Source organism: Accipiter gentilis, chromosome 14, assembly GCF_929443795.1.
Source record: "Accipiter gentilis chromosome 14, bAccGen1.1, whole genome shotgun sequence".
Lineage (NCBI taxonomy): Eukaryota > Metazoa > Chordata > Aves > Accipitriformes > Accipitridae > Astur > Astur gentilis.
The window spans coordinates 31,609,653-31,628,942 of record NC_064893.1 but is presented as its reverse complement, the minus strand read 5'-3'; the positions used below and the strand labels follow the sequence as shown (position 1 = coordinate 31,628,942).

At 45.4% G+C, this 19,290-nt stretch overlaps 1 protein-coding gene across 6 annotated transcripts in view; it reads left to right on the top strand.

Moving 5' to 3' along the window:
* Positions 1–17,299, top strand: part of KCNQ2 (potassium voltage-gated channel subfamily Q member 2) — a 77,201-nt gene extending 59,902 nt beyond the window's left edge. For all 6 annotated transcript variants that reach the window (XM_049816579.1, XM_049816577.1, XM_049816580.1 and 3 more), the window contains 3 exons: positions 66–173; positions 5,944–6,067; positions 6,790–17,299. In XM_049816579.1, coding sequence (XP_049672536.1) covers positions 66–173; positions 5,944–6,067; positions 6,790–7,509 — 952 coding nt within the window. In that variant the 3' untranslated portion in view covers positions 7,510–17,299. The remainder of the gene's footprint in view (positions 1–65; positions 174–5,943; positions 6,068–6,789) is intronic.
* Positions 17,300–19,290: the final 1,991 nt, after the last annotated feature.

Here is a 19,290-nt window from a genome sequence, read left to right as displayed (position 1 = left end):
TTTTCTCTACGTGTTGCTTCATTATGCATTTTGCTGGTGTCTTTTTTTCTTATTTACTTTGCCAGGATAGATATGATTGTGGGTCCCCCACCCCCTTCAACTCCCCGGCATAAGAAGTATCCAACCAAAGGACCCATGTATTCTTCCAAAGAATCTCCCCAATACTCGCCTAGGTTAGGATTCACCAAAATGCCGCTTTCTCTGGATTTTTCATTTGCTTAATGTCAAACCCCTTTCATGCCAGTTATATGACGGCATTTATCACTTAGCAGTGCAGCTTGCTAAATCATGACTCAGAAGGGCTTGCTACTCTGGCTATGCTCTGATTTACTTTCAGTAATGAGCTTTCATACTAGGCAAGCCAAAGGGGGGGAAAAAAGGACATTCATACAGACATCAGTAACCATCAGTTTCTTCAGCTAGCGTATTTTCTATTTTCAGTCTTCTCCTAGGTGTTAGAAAGCAAAATTACATCTTTTCAAAAGCTCATATTTTGTCAGGCTATCTTCAGATGTAAAAGGTGGAATATTTACCCACAAAGCCAAGATAAACTGAACGATATACTTTCTAAAAGATGAAACACTCCACACACAAGCAAAGGAGCCTCTGCAGCTCTTTGTACTATGAAATGAGTTTACTTCAGTGGGCAAAGTAAGAATGAAGTGTTTCATATCCAATGAACACAGTGGTCTCTTTTTCTTGCTGATGCAACTCTACCGACCACGGAGGAAAAAAATGCGTTAAAATATTACAACCACGGGACTCATATTAAAAAAAAAGAAAAGATCCTGATTTTGCAAGCAAAAAGAAGAGCAGGAGTCAAACCCAGCCCTCAGTCACACAGCGAGAATTTTCTCATTGCCCTTATTGAGTTCTCTCCTTAGGCAAAATCGTACCTGAAGCTGATACCGTGAGGAACATATTCTCACTGAAGTTCCCATTTTAGGGCATTCTGAGGTCTGGTCAGCAGGGCCATGGGCTGAGCTGTATTTTCACCCTGTATTGAGACCACTGGAACCCAAGGCTGGTATAAATATATTTGCCAGAAAGTAATTTTCCATGCACAAATCGTAGGTGATTTTTAAATGCAGCAAGCTTAGCCTCAAGGTTTTTTTCTAAATATACTTGCCCTCCCTAAGAACTAATACGTGACAAATCTCTTGATTTTTATTTAAGCTGCTCTGAGTAATCTTCACTAGAGGAATGTGAGTAAAAGGAATATTGAAAGCTTACCTTTTCCCACTCAGCTAGCTCAAAGATTAAAAAAATAAGATAATTTTCCAGAAGCCGCAAGCTTCACGCTTGGAAAAAAAATGCTCTCAGAAAAGCATTTTGCCCATATCTGCTCCCTGCCAAATGATGAGGCCCAAAACTAGTCTTTAAAAATGAAATAACTTTCTTATTGCAGAACCATTTTGGTTTTAAGATAAAAAAACATATTCAAGTGGATTTTGTTGTATTTAACCGATAAGATTAGGTGTGCCACAAGCCTTCACTAGAGGCAAGATTTTCACGTGAAAGCTTGTGCCTTGCACACAGAAAAGGTGATCGATGGATACTAGGGGAGGAGGCCTCAAACTGGGATATTTATTTTATTCGGTCCAAGTCTGTTGCCCTATCAGCTTAATGTTAATGACTTCCCCCACCCTGTTTTTACAGTTTCCAATACTGATGGCCAGATTAAAAATCTGTTCACACATGCCCACTAGGGTCCTGGGACATTAAGCCTTTTTTTAGGAATTGCTCCCTTTTTAAATGAATTTTCTCCTTTCTTCTTTATTGAGCTGTGGCTAAGAGGCTCCAGAAAGCAGCAGAGTACAGAAGGCTGCTGAAACCTCCGTTCCCACCCATTAAAAGGCTTATGCTGTGCTTAATTTTCAGCAGCTGCATCCTCCCACAGACTTGGTGGGACTTGTGAGGCGCTCGAGGTGCCCAATGGGTAGGAATCAGAGCTCTGAGTGGCCCCAAGCCCAAATCCAAAAACTCTGTTTCAGGCTTTGCTGCTGCCATGGCTTTCATCATCTCAGCACCGCGTGGGTCCATGCCGTGGGGTCCCCGTGGGCTTCACCAGCCTCTCCTTTTGAGCCTACACATCCCTGGTTTAGCCAAGTGCTGCCCAGAGAAACAAAACCGAGTGGTGTCCCATGAGCTATCTCGACCCCGTGGATCGCATTGTGGTGCTCTAGTGACAAGGGCTCAGTTCAGCCAAAAGGTTTCTGCAAGTAGCTCCCAAAGGTGGCTGGATACTAGGGGATGTCCACAGCTGTGATTTGGCTGAAGGTGTTTGCTCCGTGCTGTACACACAGACAATTTGGATTAAATTCCCTTGATCAGCCGACTTAACATAGAATAGGTGCAACCTCAGCTGTAATTTTTAGACAACAGATACTGGTCGAAATATGTCTAGAGCAAACTTTATTGCCAAATGAGGAGGTAAGTAGCCAGTCCTGTGACATGGATGAAGGGGGTTTGGCTTCAATGCCTGGATTGTGTACAAAAAATTATAAGAGATAAAGAAAAAAAGAAAAGAATTGAATATATATTCCCAAACACTTCATTTTTATCTCATTTGAGCCGTTTGACCTTTTGATGTCTGCTTCTGGCCCGAGGGTGACATATTACACCTCTTTGCATGCACTGTTAGCATGAAGCATAATGAAGCATGAGAAAACCTGCACTGTGGCTGATGCAAGACTTTACATTTTTTTTGTATCATTAGAAAGAAGGAAAGATATCAAAGTTCACTTTAAAGAGCACCCCCCCTTTCTCTCTCCCTCCCAAACTAAGATCCAGCAGAGCCTATCAAGGACAGCAGATGGCACAGTTTGTCACGCAGCGTTAGAAATCTCTGAATCCTCTTCTGCCACGGAAGGGAAAAACACGGGGCTGACTCTTCCAAAGCCTCAGCTGAATTCTTCCCTCTGCACGTGTGTATTTGACACAGCCAAAATAAGCGTTGGGAAGACACAAGGCTCCCCACGGGATGTGGTGCAGAAGTGGGGTTTGGCATCTCAGAAGCTTCGTGGTCCTTTGTCACGCGGCAGGAACATACACTATTCCCCTCTGCTTGCAAAAGTGGAATATGTTCTTTCTTCTTCATCTTTTGAGCTTTGCTGCCCAATTTGGACAAAACCTCAAACTCTTTTGTAATGGCTAAAAGGACCCCCCGTTCTTTGCGTTGCTCAGCTAGGTACAGGTGGTTGGGAGCTCTCGAGGAAATTCCTCTCTTCTCTTGTATCAGATAAGGCACAAGCGAAATCTCTGTGCTTTGCTGAGGGCAGGAGCACTCTCCTCTGGTAGTAACTTCTGCCATGGGAAGCAAAGGGGTGGGAGACCTCGAGCCTGGTTTCTCCCATCAAGAGACAAGGACTTGGTTCTTCTTCTCCTCTCTCTGCACTGAAGTCAGTGGCCCACAGCTGCCCACCACACCGTCCTCGGTGCGGACCCTGCCTCCAAGGCGAGATCTGGCTCTCTGGCTTCTCAGAGCTGTGGAAGGTGACCACCTCAGGACTCAGGACTATGTTAAAGTAGAGACATGAAAGGAATGAATCGAGCAGGGATTCTCCGCTGTATGGGCAAGGGCTTCTGAATGCTTTGTGGGTGAGCTCTGTGAAGGGCTTCAGTCCTGCTTTTAAATCACAGCAGGTCTACAGGCAAGTTATGTCCAGCCTGAAGGTGACGGAAGAAGTCAGCGCTCTTCTATATGATCCTAGTGATCACTCCATCTGTGAAGTGCCAGCTGGCCTCCTGTGCTTCACATGGGTCATGCGAGCTTCACTTACTGCATAGCTCTTCTTTTAAAGACATGGAAGAGAGCAGAAGTCCTTCCTCAATTTCTGCAGGATTAGAAATAGGGTTGCACAAGACTGTCTTTTTCTATTACAATACACGGTAGCACGGCGATGTTCAGTTTTCCTCTGTGTTACGGTGTGTTCTGCCTCCCTGCTCTGCTCAGCAGCTGTTGAAGGACGTCTCATTTCCATTAGTGGACACATTTCAGTGTTAGTGCTGTGCTAGATGGGACACGAGGACAGAGCGCCCCGATGGTTCTTGGCCTTCCACGATATTCAGTAGCGTTTAGACTTTGGGCCTCTTTAAACGCATGCTCATTGTTTTACTAGTCTACTTGCTTGTGCATACAGGAGAGGAGTTCGTTCAGTGGCTGTACTACGCCTTGACTTGTGATTCCAAACCGAGGTAGCCCGAGGTATCCAATTTAATACCTCTTTGCTTACATGGTAACAACATTGTCATAGGATTTCTTGTGCTGTATGTCATGTCAGTAATTGCATCCCTTGTGGGGAGTTCCTGTACATGTCAATGATTTCCTTTTCCCATTACAAGAGAGAAATAAGGCATGCATATTCCTCACACTTGTAATTATAGCACTTGGTGCTCCTTGTATTCCTATGCTTATATTGCTAAGCAAAGGATCAGATACGACTTTTTAAACAGAACGGTATTCTGTCGCATCCCTGCCCAAATGAAGTATCTTCTGGGACCAAAGATAAACTCTAATATAATTGTTGGCTTATATTTTCTGTCTTTAGTGTGATGTGCTCATCCACTTAATCTCTCTGAGCCAGATCCCCTGGTGCCGTAAACTGCTGTTGGTCTAATATAAGCCAAGGGAGCCACGCTGGTCCGTACCAACTGATACCTGTCCCTTAATGTCAACAGCCAACATCCGTATTAAGTCCCTGTCAAATGTAAAGAAAACAGATGGCTCTTGTGTTGGAAACAGCCTCACGTCTCATTCCTTTCCTTGGTTTTTGTTTGTTCATTTTCCCCTGTCTGTCTGCGTTCAGCTCCTTCCTTTTCCTCCTCCTGGTGCATGGACCCATGGCCCACACGGCAGAACTGCGTAAGAAGCATTTTGAGTTTTCCGCTCAAGATACCTCAACTTGGTTTCAGTCAGATTAATTAACCCTTCTTTTCCCCCGCCACCCTTACGTTTGGTGCATTATGCAAGAGTAAAGTTTGCCTGGCATAGAATTAGGTTGTAAACTGGGCTGCCATTAAAAAGCTATTCCAAAACTGAGTTGCTCCCCTGACTTTCGAGGGATCAAGAAGCTCCGGTGTTTACTCTCTAGAAAATTTAGATTTGATGCCTCAAATAAAATTGCCTTCCAGCTTTCAGACTGGCTCTGCCCTCCTTCTTCCTCTGCATACGGAGCTGTATATCAACCCAGGTGTTTCTATACTGGGAACAAGGAGTTGCAAATGTAACGTGTGTAAAGAAGTTAGTGCCAAACAACATGCCCGGTAGCTTTAGCTGCTGATTTGGCAGGAGTGTCCTCTGCTGTTACCAGCTTGGAGCCCTGCTAATAGAAAACGTCTAATGATACAGGTGTGAATTGTAGTAGCATTGAGATGAAGACAATTTGGTAACGTTTGGTGAGTTACGACCAAATTTAGCCTTGATGCAATTCCACTAAAACACTTAGCACTACACCTGCTTGTCTGGATCTTAGGGCAAGAGGCTCATTTTCATGGACATGAGAATTACACACTTACATTTGCATTGAGGAGAGGAAATGGCTGCAAAGACTGAAAAAAATCCCTTTGACATATGCTAGAGAGAAAACTTGATCTTCCCCTAAATCATAATTTCTCAGTACAAATAAGAAGTTAATTGACTTGGAAGAAAGCCAGTTAAAGAAATTCTTTGCAGTGGGTAAATTTACTGTGCATAATGTGCCAGGTTTTATCTGTATAAACAGAAATGGATAATTTCAATCTCTGCTAATACTGCTCTGAATTCTGCATCTGAATTAACACTTCAGTGCCACTGCGTGTATGTGAGTAATTTGGAGTGTTAGTTGGGCGAGAGGCTGCTGCTTTGTCCCACGGAGGCGCGACAAGCGGAGCCCTCCTCGCCTGCTGCCTCCAACTGACTCCAGGTCCTTTTCCGGGGTCGGGGGGATTTTCTGATCCCGGTAGAGTTGACCAGATCGTTGGGAGAGGATCCTCCATGACCGACAAGGATCGGACCAAAGGGCCAGCGGAGGGGGAGCTGCCTGAAGACCCCAGCATGATGGGCAGGCTTGGAAAAGTTGAAAAACAGGTATATTGAGTCAGGAGGGGGTTATTATCAGAAGGTGTTGCATGCATTGGGTTGGTTTTTTCCCTGCCTTCTTTTTCCCCAGTGGGACATTACCGTTTAGAAAAAAAAGTACGAGCTAAGAATATTTTGAAAAAGAAACAAGGCGGATGTTATGAAAGGGCACTAAATGTCTTAGAAGCCCAAGTACTACTTTCCAGACAGGCGCTTTGGAGTCTGTGACATATAGTTTTTCTTTTTTAGTGAGTTTACCAAAAGTCTACGTTACGTTTGAAAACGGCACATTGGTTTCTTTGCCACCATACTAGTCATGTTCCAAATGAGTCCACGAGCCTGGCCCCTGTAGCTGCTGGCCTTGCAGAAGATGAAAAACTTCCTAGAGAATCAGGCTCAGAAATCCCCATGGCCATCTGAGCCCAGGCAAATGCCAAATGCAGTAAGGAGCTGAAAGGGTGCGAGCATGCTCCAGCTTTCCTGGAATTTGGTGCCTGTCAAAAAGATTATGGGAGCTTAAGGAAACCCCTGTAAACAGGGTGGAGAATTAAATACTTCAGAACAGGACAGTTAAATATTTAGTAAAAGTTTCAGGCTGGTGTAGGCAGAGGTCCTCTATGAAGCCCAGCCCCACACTTGTGCCCAGATGGGTTGGAAGTTGCTTGTACTCGGGAGTTAATGAGCTTCAACCCGCATGCAGCGTGTAGCACTGGAATTGTGGTGTTTTGCAGGTTCAGTCAATGGAGAAGAAGCTGGACTTCCTGGTGAACATTTACATGCAGCGGATGGGCATCCCACCAACGGAGACGGAGGCTTATTTTGGGTCCAAAGAACCAGACCCAGCACCTCCCTACCACAGCCCCGAAGACAGCAGGGAGCACATTGACAAGAACGGCTGCATCATCAAGATCATCAGGTCCACCAGCTCCATGGGTCAGAAGAACTTCTCCGCCCCGCCAGCCCCGACCAACACGTGCCCGCCCTCGACATCGTGCCAGCAGCAGGTCTACCAGCGGCAAAGCCACGGCTCCTCGCCCGTCGGAGACCCCGGCTCGCTGGTCCGCATCCCACCTCCGCCCTCCCACGAGCGCTCCTTGTCAGCGTACAGCGGTGGGCACAGGGCGAGCGCAGAGTACCTGAGGAACGAAGACATTACAACCAAACACCACGAGAGTGCCATGAGAGACAGCGACACGTCCATCTCCATCCCCTCGGTAGACCACGAGGAACTGGAGCGCTCTTTCAGCGGCTTTAGCATCTCCCAGTCCAAAGAGAATTTGGACATCCTTAACAACGGTTGCTATGCAGCCGTGGCCAAAATCAGACCCTACATTGCAGAAGGGGAATCAGACACCGATTCTGACCTCTGCACGCCCTGCGGTCCTCCTCCCAGGTCGGCCACGGGCGAGGGACCCTTCAGTGACATGGGCTGGTCAGCCCCCAGGCAGTGAAGCCTTCTTGCAGCCACCGAGCCACGTCCGAGTGCTGGCAGCTGCCCGCTCCGGCTGTCCACGCGTTGAACTTCTCGAGGAGATCGACAGCTAAGGTTTTCCTCCTTCTAGGACATCCTTAGCTGGCAGATACTTTCTTGCAGCTTACACTGGGGGGGGGGGGGGAACGCGCAGGTTGGAGCCTGCCTTTGTGGAAGAGGTCACGGTGGTGAGCGAACTGGAGCCGTGAAGTCCAGATTTCTTTCATAGTCTCTTTCTAAGATCATTAGGTGAAATTATTTCATGGTGCAGGGTAGGCAATTTGCATTTCTCGGGAACCTTCAGAAGTGCAGGGCAGGAATAAATCACCCGGCTGGGGCTTTTGGAGGTCACAGGAACTGGCAGCTGACAAGGGTTGGGTGGGAATTGCCACGTCATGGCACTGGTGATTACACCTTTAGGTATTTTGGAGTCGCGGAATGAACACGTGTCTGTTTCTGGCTTAGATGTCAGGTCACGTGTAATTACTGGGGGGTTGTTACTCTGTGGTTCCTCATTAACCGTCAGGAAGGCGACATAATTCCAATATAATACATGGAGATGTTGTGTAGGCCCCTGGAGGAGAGGGATGGTGGCTGGAATATTTGCATGAAGAGAAGACATGGCCTCAAAGTGGGACAGGTTAGGATACTGCTCTGAACCATAACGGTTTGGAAATTATCCCATCTTAGGTAGTTGCAAAACTCAGAAATATGAGCTTGAGTGCAGGAAGAGAGAGCACCCAGAGGGCAGAGAAATTAGAGGAGGAGGACAAGAGACTATGGGGCTGGAATTTTACATTTTAAACCATGTATTATATTTAATTATCTCTCCTCCCGTTGACAACGGACCTGGAGGGGCTTTGGAAGCAAAGGCAAACCAAAGGCAACCCCTCTGGAGGGCTGCCACCATGCGAAGCCATTGTCGTGGCCAACAGTGCTGTTGTGGAGGCACAGCCACCGGGCCAAAGGGAGAGGGTGGATATGCAAGATGCCATGGTCCCTGCGTTGCTGCGAGTTAAGTGCTGAGCTCCATCCTTTTGAAGCCCTGTTGGTCAGAGCGGGCACTTTTCTTACAGTTTGCATTGTGCCTGAACACTTTTGCACACACTATGCCCTGTGAAAATCTTCCCTTTCTTCTTCTGCCCTGCCAAGAATCTCACACCCATGTTCTCGGGATATCCTTTGGTTTTGTTTGGATCCCTCAAGCTGAGTTAAGAGGTGCTTCTTCATTTCTTCATGGTCTTTCAGAAGCCTCTTACCTGTGCTTGCCCGCAAGTTGTGCCAATCCAAGTCTGCCCCATTTTGTTGTTGTTAAAGTACTTTCTCTTGGAAAGATCGTTGTGTCGTTACCGGGAACCTCAGCAGCGCATTCAGCTGGGGGAAGGCGAGGGGAAAAGCGATGCTCAGAGTTTCTTTTGGGACCAAACCGAAGTCACAAAGTGATCCTTTACATGGATAGGTTGGTGGGGTTTTTTTGCAAGGGGGTGGATCAGGAGAAATTGTGTTTGGGATCCATCTCCAGGGCTGGGACACCAAGGCCGGCATTGTGCCTCTGAACCCTCCCATGCACCTACAGCCCAAATCCCGTGTGTGTTTTCTGCTGGGGCTGTGTCTGTGATTGCAAAGCCCGTCTCTCCACAATTTCCCTGTGTCATATCAAGAGCCTGTTAAGGATATTTAGGTGACAACTTCATTTCTGTGTGGCCTTTAGGGAGGTTGAACGTTGACTTGCTTGGGATGAAGGGAGAATCACAGCCTTTTTCTCTCCTCTTTGCTTGACCAGAGGCAGTAACCAGGGGAGACCCAGGGCTATTTTGGCCTTAGGGAGGATGAGGGTGCAGTCTGACAGCTGGCAGATAGGAATCAAAACCATCCTTTTGCTAGGGCTCAGGACCAACACGCATGTCTTCACATGGGATTGAGGAGTGGGGAAAGGCTCTGCACAATTTTTCCTGCCATTTTTTCAGGAGGGGAAAATATTTTTCTTATAGGGAACCCAGGCTTCCAGTCATGCTAGTTCCTTTTTTTTCCCCATTTGATCCATTTTTTTGTTACCTCCTGCAATTTTTCCCTCTCCGCTTGTGCTCCCAAACTCCTTTTGGCTCCAGATTTCTTTGTGCAACATGAACCCAGTGATGCCCTTGGCTTCCATACAGAGAAATCTTTGAATGCAAAATGGCTGCAAATCGTGCAGATTTGCCCTTGACGCGTTGCAAAATGAGATGCCTTCCGGTAGAGCAAGAAATGTCAGCAGGTTCCAAATCAGACTTGGTGGCATGTGTTTTCTAGTGACCACAGGAATGGAAATTGCATTGGGCGAAGCAAAATTCAACATTGCCCCAGCCAGCTGCTCACTGCAAATTTTGTCCAAGTCAGAGATAATGAAGATTTATTATCTTATTTGTTTGCAATTAATTTTCGAGGCCTGCTAGAAATTTGGCACAGAAGGGTATGTCATAAAGGTAGGAACTCCAGACGAGGATGAGGATGATGTCATGGGGTCCTATTGCAGCACAGGTACATGACTGGTCTTTTAATATAGGAGGGAAGGTCAACAGGACTTCAAGGCACGATTTTTGTGGGATGTAATTTTCATCATGTCTTAATTTTGAAGCCCTATTGGCTCTATTTTGAATGTCCATTTCCTAGTTCTTTTTACAAAATCCCTTTTCCCTGCCCAGATGATGTTACACCCTTGAAAGCAGATACTTTCTGCTTTCCTGAGGAGTATCCCAAGGACATGCAGTTCCACTGTGTCCTCTGAGTTTTCCACAGGCTGAAATCTGGCAGTCTTTACCTCCTTTAGAGACTGCATAGGAAGAATTGTGTTTTCCCTCTTCAAGTTACTACACCAGAGTTTATAAAGATCTTCTGACTCATAGATTTACAAGGTGTTGAAATTGTCCCACAATCACTGGATACAGAAAACTGGTTTTATATACATGCAGCACAGATTGGATCTTGCTGCTACGAATTTCACACAGAATTTTTTTTTTGGAATGTGTAAGAAATGTTCCACCTTTATCTCTGGCATCATTTCAAAGAAATTCTGACACATGCCTCCATCCACAACCATGCCATAAATCATCACTTCTCATTCATCCAGGCAAAAAGACACGGATTTGGGGGTTAACGTACCCCATCATTAACTCCAAATAATGCTTATTTCCATGAAATTATTTATGCCTGCGTAAATGATAACAGAGCCTGCTCGTTGCTTATGGACAAAAATCATTTCATTCCTGTCCTAACTCATAGTCCAATACTCCCTGCAAAGTCTTCACTTCCAATCCCTCAATTCCCCCATTCCTGTATCACACACTCCTGGTGGTAATCTCCCGCGAGAAGTCTTAATGACTAGATACAAGAAAATAAATCAGTTTTGTTTGGCTAGTAAGGCAGTCCCAATGATAAAGTCCTTTAAAAGGATGGACAGGCAAACTTTGTCGCTCTGCTGAGCCTCTCTTGGGCTGGTCTTTGCTCCCCTGTTCTTCCCAAGTCTGGTTCTGTAGTTTTTGGAGGACAGAAACAAGTTTTAGACAATGCCAACTGTGGACAGAGGAGACCAAGGAGAGCTGAAGAAGATGTGAAAGCCAAATTTCTGGCAGGCCATCTCGAACTGCTCTGGGGGTCCCTGTGCCCACGCGGGGTTGTGTGCACGGAGCCTGGTTTTCGGGGTGCATCTGTGCTGAATGTGAAGCCATGGCCTTGGACCAGAGCCTGAGATCTGGTCTCCGGGAAACTTTTGGAGTTTTTTTTTCTTTTTTTTTTTTTTCCACAATCTGGGTCTAGGTTTGGAGAGAAATTCTGCAAATGGCCCCACCTGCAGGATGGAGCAATCCCCAAGACTGGGACCTGAAGCCACAGTCAGTTTTTGGGTGCTTCGGGTCCAAGCGTGAGTTCAAATTGTCTGAGGAATTCATGTCTTCGAACAGGAGACGTGGCTGGAGATGTTGCAATCTCTGTGCAGGTGGTCTTTCATAATGTGACCCCAAAATATAGGAACAGAGCACTAGCCATAAGTCGAATTTCCCAATATTTGGGAAGGGACTTTAATGTTACTCAAGTGCAGATTTTGTATGTGAATTTCCTTGTTAACTCATTTTCTTATTAATAATTTTTAAAACAAAAATGTCAAGGAACTCACTGAAAACAAACCTCTTGTCCAGCTCAGAAAGCCATTATATTTCTTTAGACAGATTATGTGATAGATCAGATTTTCTAAAACTGTGTTTTGTTTCAAATGCTGCTGAATAGATCCAAAAAAATTCTACAGGGTCATTGCTATTTACTGGTAAATAGGTATATTTTTACATTTTTAATTGATTTTTAAGACTTTAAATTATGTGAATTTTTAGAACAAGTTTGTATAATCTACCTGAGAAGCCAGAGCATCACCTCAGATACAAATGCTCCCCTTCCTAACAGTTACCCAAGAGAAAAGAGAAACACACTTTTCTTTTTCCTAACAGGGAGCTACTGCAAACTTCATTTCCCTTATATCCTCAGACCACTGTGGTCACAGCAACATTATTGCTAAAAACAAAATGTAAGTATTAAAAGAGAAACTGAAATTCCTAAGGAATTTGCCCAAGAGTTATCCCATATAAAGACCCTTAGCAGTGAGTATTTTATTAGGAATGTTAAAAAGCCCAGGAGCAGGCTAAGGATTTCTGTTTCTCCATCCACGCTCGGGTGAACCCTCAGGTTGAGCGAGCCTCCATCCCTTTCTTCCCAACACGTTTGTGGTCCTCCGACCCACGCCTACATGCCCGCATCCTTTCTCGCCCACTCTCCATCATGGGTCAGCATCTTCTGTTTTCATCAGCTTCCTTTTCGTAAACCAAAAACAAGGAAATCGGATACAAAAGCTCCTTCACCTGCAAGTAACATTGAGGCCACGATGCGGAGGGCCGTGGCACCGGGGTGAGGGCAGCAGCCCCCTCCGAGCCCCGCGTGGGTCACTGCTGCTCGGCAGTGGAAAAGCAAACTTTTGCTTTTTGCACACCAACACCCCGACTTTTCTGCGTCACAGAGCAAAATCTGCTTAGAGCATGGGTGTGGGTTTGTTGGTTTTTTTAACAATAACAATAGGGGTTTTTTTTTAATGTTAAGGATAATAATCATAATGCATAGGAATCTTCTTTAGTACGTCTTAGTGTTTGATGCCCCAGTGACACAATACTGCTTGCCTTATATTAGTGTCTAGAGGGAGGGGGATTACACACGTTTTGATACAGTATTAATCACGCTTATAATTTAGGTAGCAGCAAGGAGCCGCTGCTGCAGGAGGAGCAGCCGGGTCCTTTTTAACGTATGAATGTGCTTTCCGGACTATCTCACTGACTGTACTCTCAATTTTGCCTGCTACTGCATGCAGCCTGAGATGAGTAGACAGCAATATGCTCCAGCTGTATCTGCACTCCCAGATTGCTGTAGTACCTGACAAGGTAACATTGCCAAAAGCATCATTTTGGGGAGAGGCCATCCCCCCAGTGACCCATCACGTAGGGTGCTGCGGTGCTTCTGTAGGTAACACTGATATACCAAGTGTCTTTCATGCTGCGACTGATCATTGCTCCATCCTCTGATACAGCATGCACAAACTCCACTTTAACTAAGGGGTAAAAAAATGACGTTTGTACCTGTGGTTCCTTGAAACGTGTACATGGGGAGGAAAAAATACAAATTGCGTTGGCTGTGTGTGACGACCTCCTTTCCGTCCAGATGCCTCTAACGAAGAGCATCCCAGATACCCCTTTCTGAGGGTTTGGAGGAGCAGGCAGAACAAGGCGGGCAGTGCCAAGGATGGAGGCCGGGTCTTCGTTTAGGAGATGCCATTCGAACCCACACGTGTGGGAATTGCCATATATCTGTTTTAATTCCCATAGGGTTCTCTCGCCTGCATCCAGCTCTGGTGTGCGTGTGCTTTTGTGCCCGCAGCCCAGCCTGAGGGGCAGGGGGGGGAATGTGACTCCCAAACTTTGGAAACCTCTCTTTGGGAATTTCATCCACCCTGCTACAGCCCTTGAGGGGTCCCGAGGACCCTGCAGCTGTGCCATATCCATTCCTTGTGGAAGCATCTCTTAATTTCTTTATGGAGAGGTGCTGAGCTACCTTCATATGTCCATAAATGTTCTGCCACAGTTCTCCCTGCTGTAATACCAGACTGTCATGAGGACTTCAAGGTTCGCCCACCTTGCTGGTGTTTGCAGTCTCTTGCATCTCTTCGCGCTGCTGCCGTATTCTAATTTGACCTGGTCCCACATCCTCGCTTTCCTTGTCCAGACTATATACAAGCGAAGATGTAATGCAAGAACTCTGCTCTGAGACTTCCTTTTGGCCTGGCATCACTAGATGCATCAGGGAACCTTCACATTTTGTTAGCGTGACGGTTTTGCTTTTTATTGGCAATTTATTTTCTTCCTCATTGAGCCATTGTGGCCTCAACACATCCCTGGTTTGTTCTGCCGAGTCTTTCAGCGCAGGGATGGAGTCTATTTTGCCCCTCTGTACAGCACCCTGTAAGGGTTTGTCCCCTTGGCTTTAGCTGATTGCGATGGAACAGGGATGAGGGTTCAGTTCAGATTTTCTTGTCAGGCTGAACATCTCAGAAAAGAGCTTACAGACTCTAACAGCGTTGATGCTTTTGCTCCCTGAAGCAAGAGCTACTTTCAAGATCCCAGTCCCCTCCAGCGGTCGAGGCATGTGGTTTTGCATGCCAGGCTCCAGCTCGGTAATGGGGAGAAACGGGAAGCAGCTGGTCCAAGCTGTGCTATTTCCAAAGCTGCCAGGGAACCTGGAAGCATCTTGCTCTCTCCTAATTCCTGTAAATACAGCCGCAGAGGAATTGTTCAAGCAGCATCTCTTTGTCTAGTCCTGAGAAACTTGAGCTAACTGCAAAGCTTTCCAAAACTCAGTGCCCAAGCTCAGGCTAGATTTCACCTGCAGCTACGCCTATAATTTTAGGGCAGGGTTAACGGTTTCAGGTAGAAGCCATGCCAAAATCTCCACTTTGGATGGTTCTGGCCCAAAACCAAGGCTGAATGTCATGCTGCTGGTGAAGCCTCCCCTGGAATTTCAGCTCCATTTGACGCTGATGACTGTGGACCTGGGGAGATGCTCTCTCCTTCCCGCTCCACACAAGAAAAGGTCGGCGCAAGCCTTGCAAGCCAAGATGAGAAAATACCTCCTTATTTTAGCATGCCATAGGCACCTCCCCTTAGAAGTAGAAGCAGGTAATCTCTTAAACCTGACCAACACAGTGGCCATGACCCAGTGTTTCACATATGCAGAGATGCTCATGAAAGGGATTTATTACAGATGTTGATATAGAAGGCTCGGTCCGTTAGCATCTCTGTAGACACCATGTTCAGCCTTGCTGATGACCTGAGGAGAAGTCATCAAAGCTGGTGACAGGTCTTTTCTGTCCTGCCTGGTTAATCAAACTGGTCCAGCATCTTCCCCGGAGCTGAAGATACACCGTGCTCCTGTCAGCAGGCAGGCTGCGGACCCTTCCGTGTTGGTTACTCTTCCCCACCACCCAAACCCTAAAATTTGAAGTTTCTTCACTTTTTCTCAAAAAATTCACACACGGGATAGAGAATATGAGACTTTCAGGAACACCGAGGCAAAACAAGATATAGCTGATAAATGACAGAGATTTTGTTATTTTAAATCAAGAGCAGAATTTAACCATAGTTGCAGTTGCTGCGTGGTATATCAAATGCTTTAGGAGTTTCAATAAATTATTCTTATAAATGTTTTATTCTTTTATCAGTAATTCGTATAGGTGGGTGCCACTGTTCTTATACAGGAATGCTCCATACACTAAAACTATATTCCTGTTTCTCCAGTATAGACGTATTTATGGAATTTATCTTGCTTAGTGTCACTTTGGCACACTATCCACATATACTGCACACAGATTGCACATTACATGCCAAATGCTGAGAGGTATCACTACATATAATAAGCGTGTGTGCATTGAACAGGCACCAAACGAAGTGTTACCTGCCTAGACTGGGATGTGACTCAACTGGGAAAAGAGAAAAACCAAGGTCCTGTTTTGTTAAGAAATACACTGCATTTGAATGCTTCTTTAAACAGATTTTACCAGGAAGCTAAAATAGGAGATTGCCTCTGCAACGTTACTTAAAAATTACCTGAACAAACCAAACACACACAGCCCAAAAATACTTAACTACTCTATTTCTATATATTCTTCATTGCTATTCATTGGAACTGTAAATTCTGTACAGATTGAATGAAGTTCACAGTTTATCTTTGTCATAACCTGCAAGATAAAAGGACAACACAACTTTGGCTGCAAAATCATATGCATGTTGTTTGCGTACATGCATATACTTATTGCTGTATGTGCATGTGTATACAAACACAGGCACGCACATTAAAACAGATAAAGCTGCATCTGAGATGCACAGGGGAAAAAAAAAAAGTTCTTTTTTTGGAGGTGGGAGAGTGGGTAAAACCAAAACAAAAGACTGTTAAATAATGTATTTCTATCAAAAAGGAAGATTCGCAAGGGGGATTGATGTGTAACTGCCATCCCAAGGAGAAATCCCACTTCTGAAGGCAGCGCAGGCCATGCAGCAGAGTGATGCAGTTGCTTTAAATGAGAATTTCTTTGGCTTCCTTTCAAACAAACAAACAAACAAATATATTCCAAGTCCAAACCAAAAAGCCCATTCCTGGGACATGTGGCCAAACAGTTGTCCTACGCCATTGGAGAGCTAAGGGCAAAGGCGTTACGTGCTGTGACAGGGTGACCGTGACGGCAGCGGTGCTGGCTGATGGGCAGTGCCACGGTCTCCCAAAAACCTGGCATCGCCCCAGTATGGGCTACTGCCTGGGCAGAGGAGCCTGCTGCCCTGTGGGTCCTGCTCTTGCCTTTGCCTATATGTACTTAAAAAAGCCCCTAGTTAAGAGACATTTAAGAAAAGAGTCATCAAAGGCCCATTTTTGATCTTAGAGTTACGAAAGAAATGGCAAAGTTATAATCAATAAATCTGATTCTCCAAGCAGGTCAACCCTCAGACTCCAGTTGCCCCTATACAGGGATTTCACCAACCTCAGCAAATGAATCATCCTCTAGGATTTTATTTTGCCCATATTTTCACAAATACAGGATCTATATTGGGTAGAACTTACCCTTTAGTGTTTAATCTAAATAAAGGCATGAAGAGCTAACTTTTCCAGTTAAATACTGCTGGGTGCCATTGAAAAAATAGCAATCAGGTTTTTGCGTTGGCCTGAAATTCACCTCTAGGTCTAAAGTTATCAGCTGTAAGAGCCGCTTCAGTCCCAAGTATGTTTCTAAGCAAAGGGTACATCCGTTGCTGGAGTATATTGCCATTTCCCTGAGACACCTTGAAGCTCTCGCGGTTTATAACAGCATCTGGCCCCTCAGGCCTTAACTAGGCTAAAAATGGTTCACGCGTTTCTCCTGACGGTGAGCTAAGAGGTGAATTTCACACTGGGACAGGCCGTTCTTTCTTGGCGCGAGTGCAGGTGCTGCACGCCCTCGCCTCCCGCTCGTAAAAATCTGGGGCTCAGTTGAGCATGAAAGTTTGGTTGTCCTTTGGAAAGACAGCTGCTGCTTTGCTTCCTTTAATTTGCTCTGTTGCCTTGGCTTTTTTGCACTTTCGTTTCATCTCCAAAGAATCTCTCATAATGCCTTTGGTACTTATGTACAATTTTAAAACATTTTGTATGTATTGAATGGTACACACTTTCTCTTGTAAAATAGCGATTGGACTTTTTTTTTTTTTTTTTTTTTTTTTTTGGTGAATGTGTGATTTCCTCTGTACATTTCAATCATGACTTTGTGCAATGTACATTTTATAGGGACAGATGCCAAGGGAATGACCTGTAGTTTTCTAAGGGAATAGCTAGAAGCTGAATGACACAGTCACAGATGGTTTTACATTAGCACTGCGGAAGAGCAACGTAGCCCAGACTTTTACACCGAAGCGTTGAGCGTGATACAGCGTGTACCTTCACATGAATGACTGTGGCAGCTGCAAAACTGTATATGTGTGCTATTAAAAACAACAGCGACGGTTGCAATCGGAAGGGAAATGGAGGAAAATTAAATAATCACAATCATTAATTTAAGCCTCAAAGCATCAGAATGGAAAATTTGCATTCAGTAAATTTCAGTAAAATTCAGTAAAAATACCAGAGATTTAACCTTCATGAGATGAAATACACATTTATTTTTCTTTGCACTTCTTCTATTCACTGCGTTTGTTTATTTCTGGTGATTTCTTGGTACTTTGGCGACATATTTAACGGCTGATGAAAAGGAGCGAGATGGTGACTGAGGGCCTGACCCTTCCTGGCATTAAACCTTCACACCTCCCTTTTTCTTATTTCTAATGTTAGACAACATTTTTCTTTCTGATGTATGAAATCAAGCACAGAAATCTCAAGTGCCCTCAGTTATGAGGACACTGTCCCTTCAGAGTCCTTTAACAATATTGATTTTCTTAAGGTTAGACATCAGCCGCATCCTGACAGATAAAGGCCGGTTACCGAAGCTCTTCGTGCCCCGTGCCAGCTCCTTATCACCGTGCTAAAAATTAAGGCTGATGTCATCGAAATGGGCTCAGAGCCAAGGAATGGCACTGGAAAGGGACCTTTATCTGTCCCATGAGTTATCTGGCTTACCAGGCATCAGTCCTAAATTAAGAAAGCGCATGCTGGATTTTGGAGAGCTGTCTAGGAGCAAAGTGGATGGACTGACGGTATTTTCCATAGCGAGGTTGGCTGATGAAACAGCAGTTCCGTTTTGCAAGAGAAAAAGAAAAAGTAAAATCCCTCCCTCCACGCTGCTATTTTTTCCAGAAAGATGAAGTAGAAGAATCTAGATGAACCAGTGCGTGGATTTTAAAAAGCCTGCCAGTCATTTAGACAAGGCAGTGAAAGAGGCTTGGCAGAATAAACAGTTCGTTTCAGGCACAGCAGCCCCCGGTTGAACCAGATGATTTGGCTCGAAGCCTTCAGCAGCTCCCGTCCTCCCCAAAGCTATTAAAGAAGGCCAGGTGCGAGCATTTCCCAATGGATACAGCACATTAAGGTGTGCTTAAATAACATCGTTATATTTTATCTCATTCTGGTTCACACCGCTGGGATAAGCAGGAAAATTCTCAGCTTGCTAAATCACATTCCCCATCATCTGACCAGGCTGGTGCGTTGGCGTGTGCTGCATCCAAACGCTGTCCTGCAGCTGCCCCCCACCCCAGAGAGGGACGCTGGTGGATCCAGATGTGGTACCTGCTGGGCCAGAGCAGAACCGAGCTGCCCAGCGGACCTGGCGTCCTTGCTCACAACTTCACCAAGCCCACGGGGGAGAGCGTGCAGGAGGAGGCATTGCTTTTCCTTGGCAGTTGGTCTCCAGTGCCCTGAGAGTCTGGTCCAGAGGAAAAATCCGGAGGACCCTTTTCCTTGCAGTGGTAAATGCCCCTTTTTGTGGAGCAAAAGTAAACGCTGGAGCCTTAGGAGAAATTCATAGGAATACAAAGCATCCAAATTCCTTAGAATTGCAGTTGCCCTGGCTATCATAGGAATGTATCTACCTGGTCTTCTCACAGCTAAAGCTCCTCAAGGGAAAATTATTTTTATTCAAATTTGCTGGGCAGGCATATTTTACCCTCCCTGCTTTTTACCGCATGGTCTATGAAGATGCCAGGGACCGGGTCCTGAGGAGGTGCGATAACACAAGGACAGTGCGGTGACT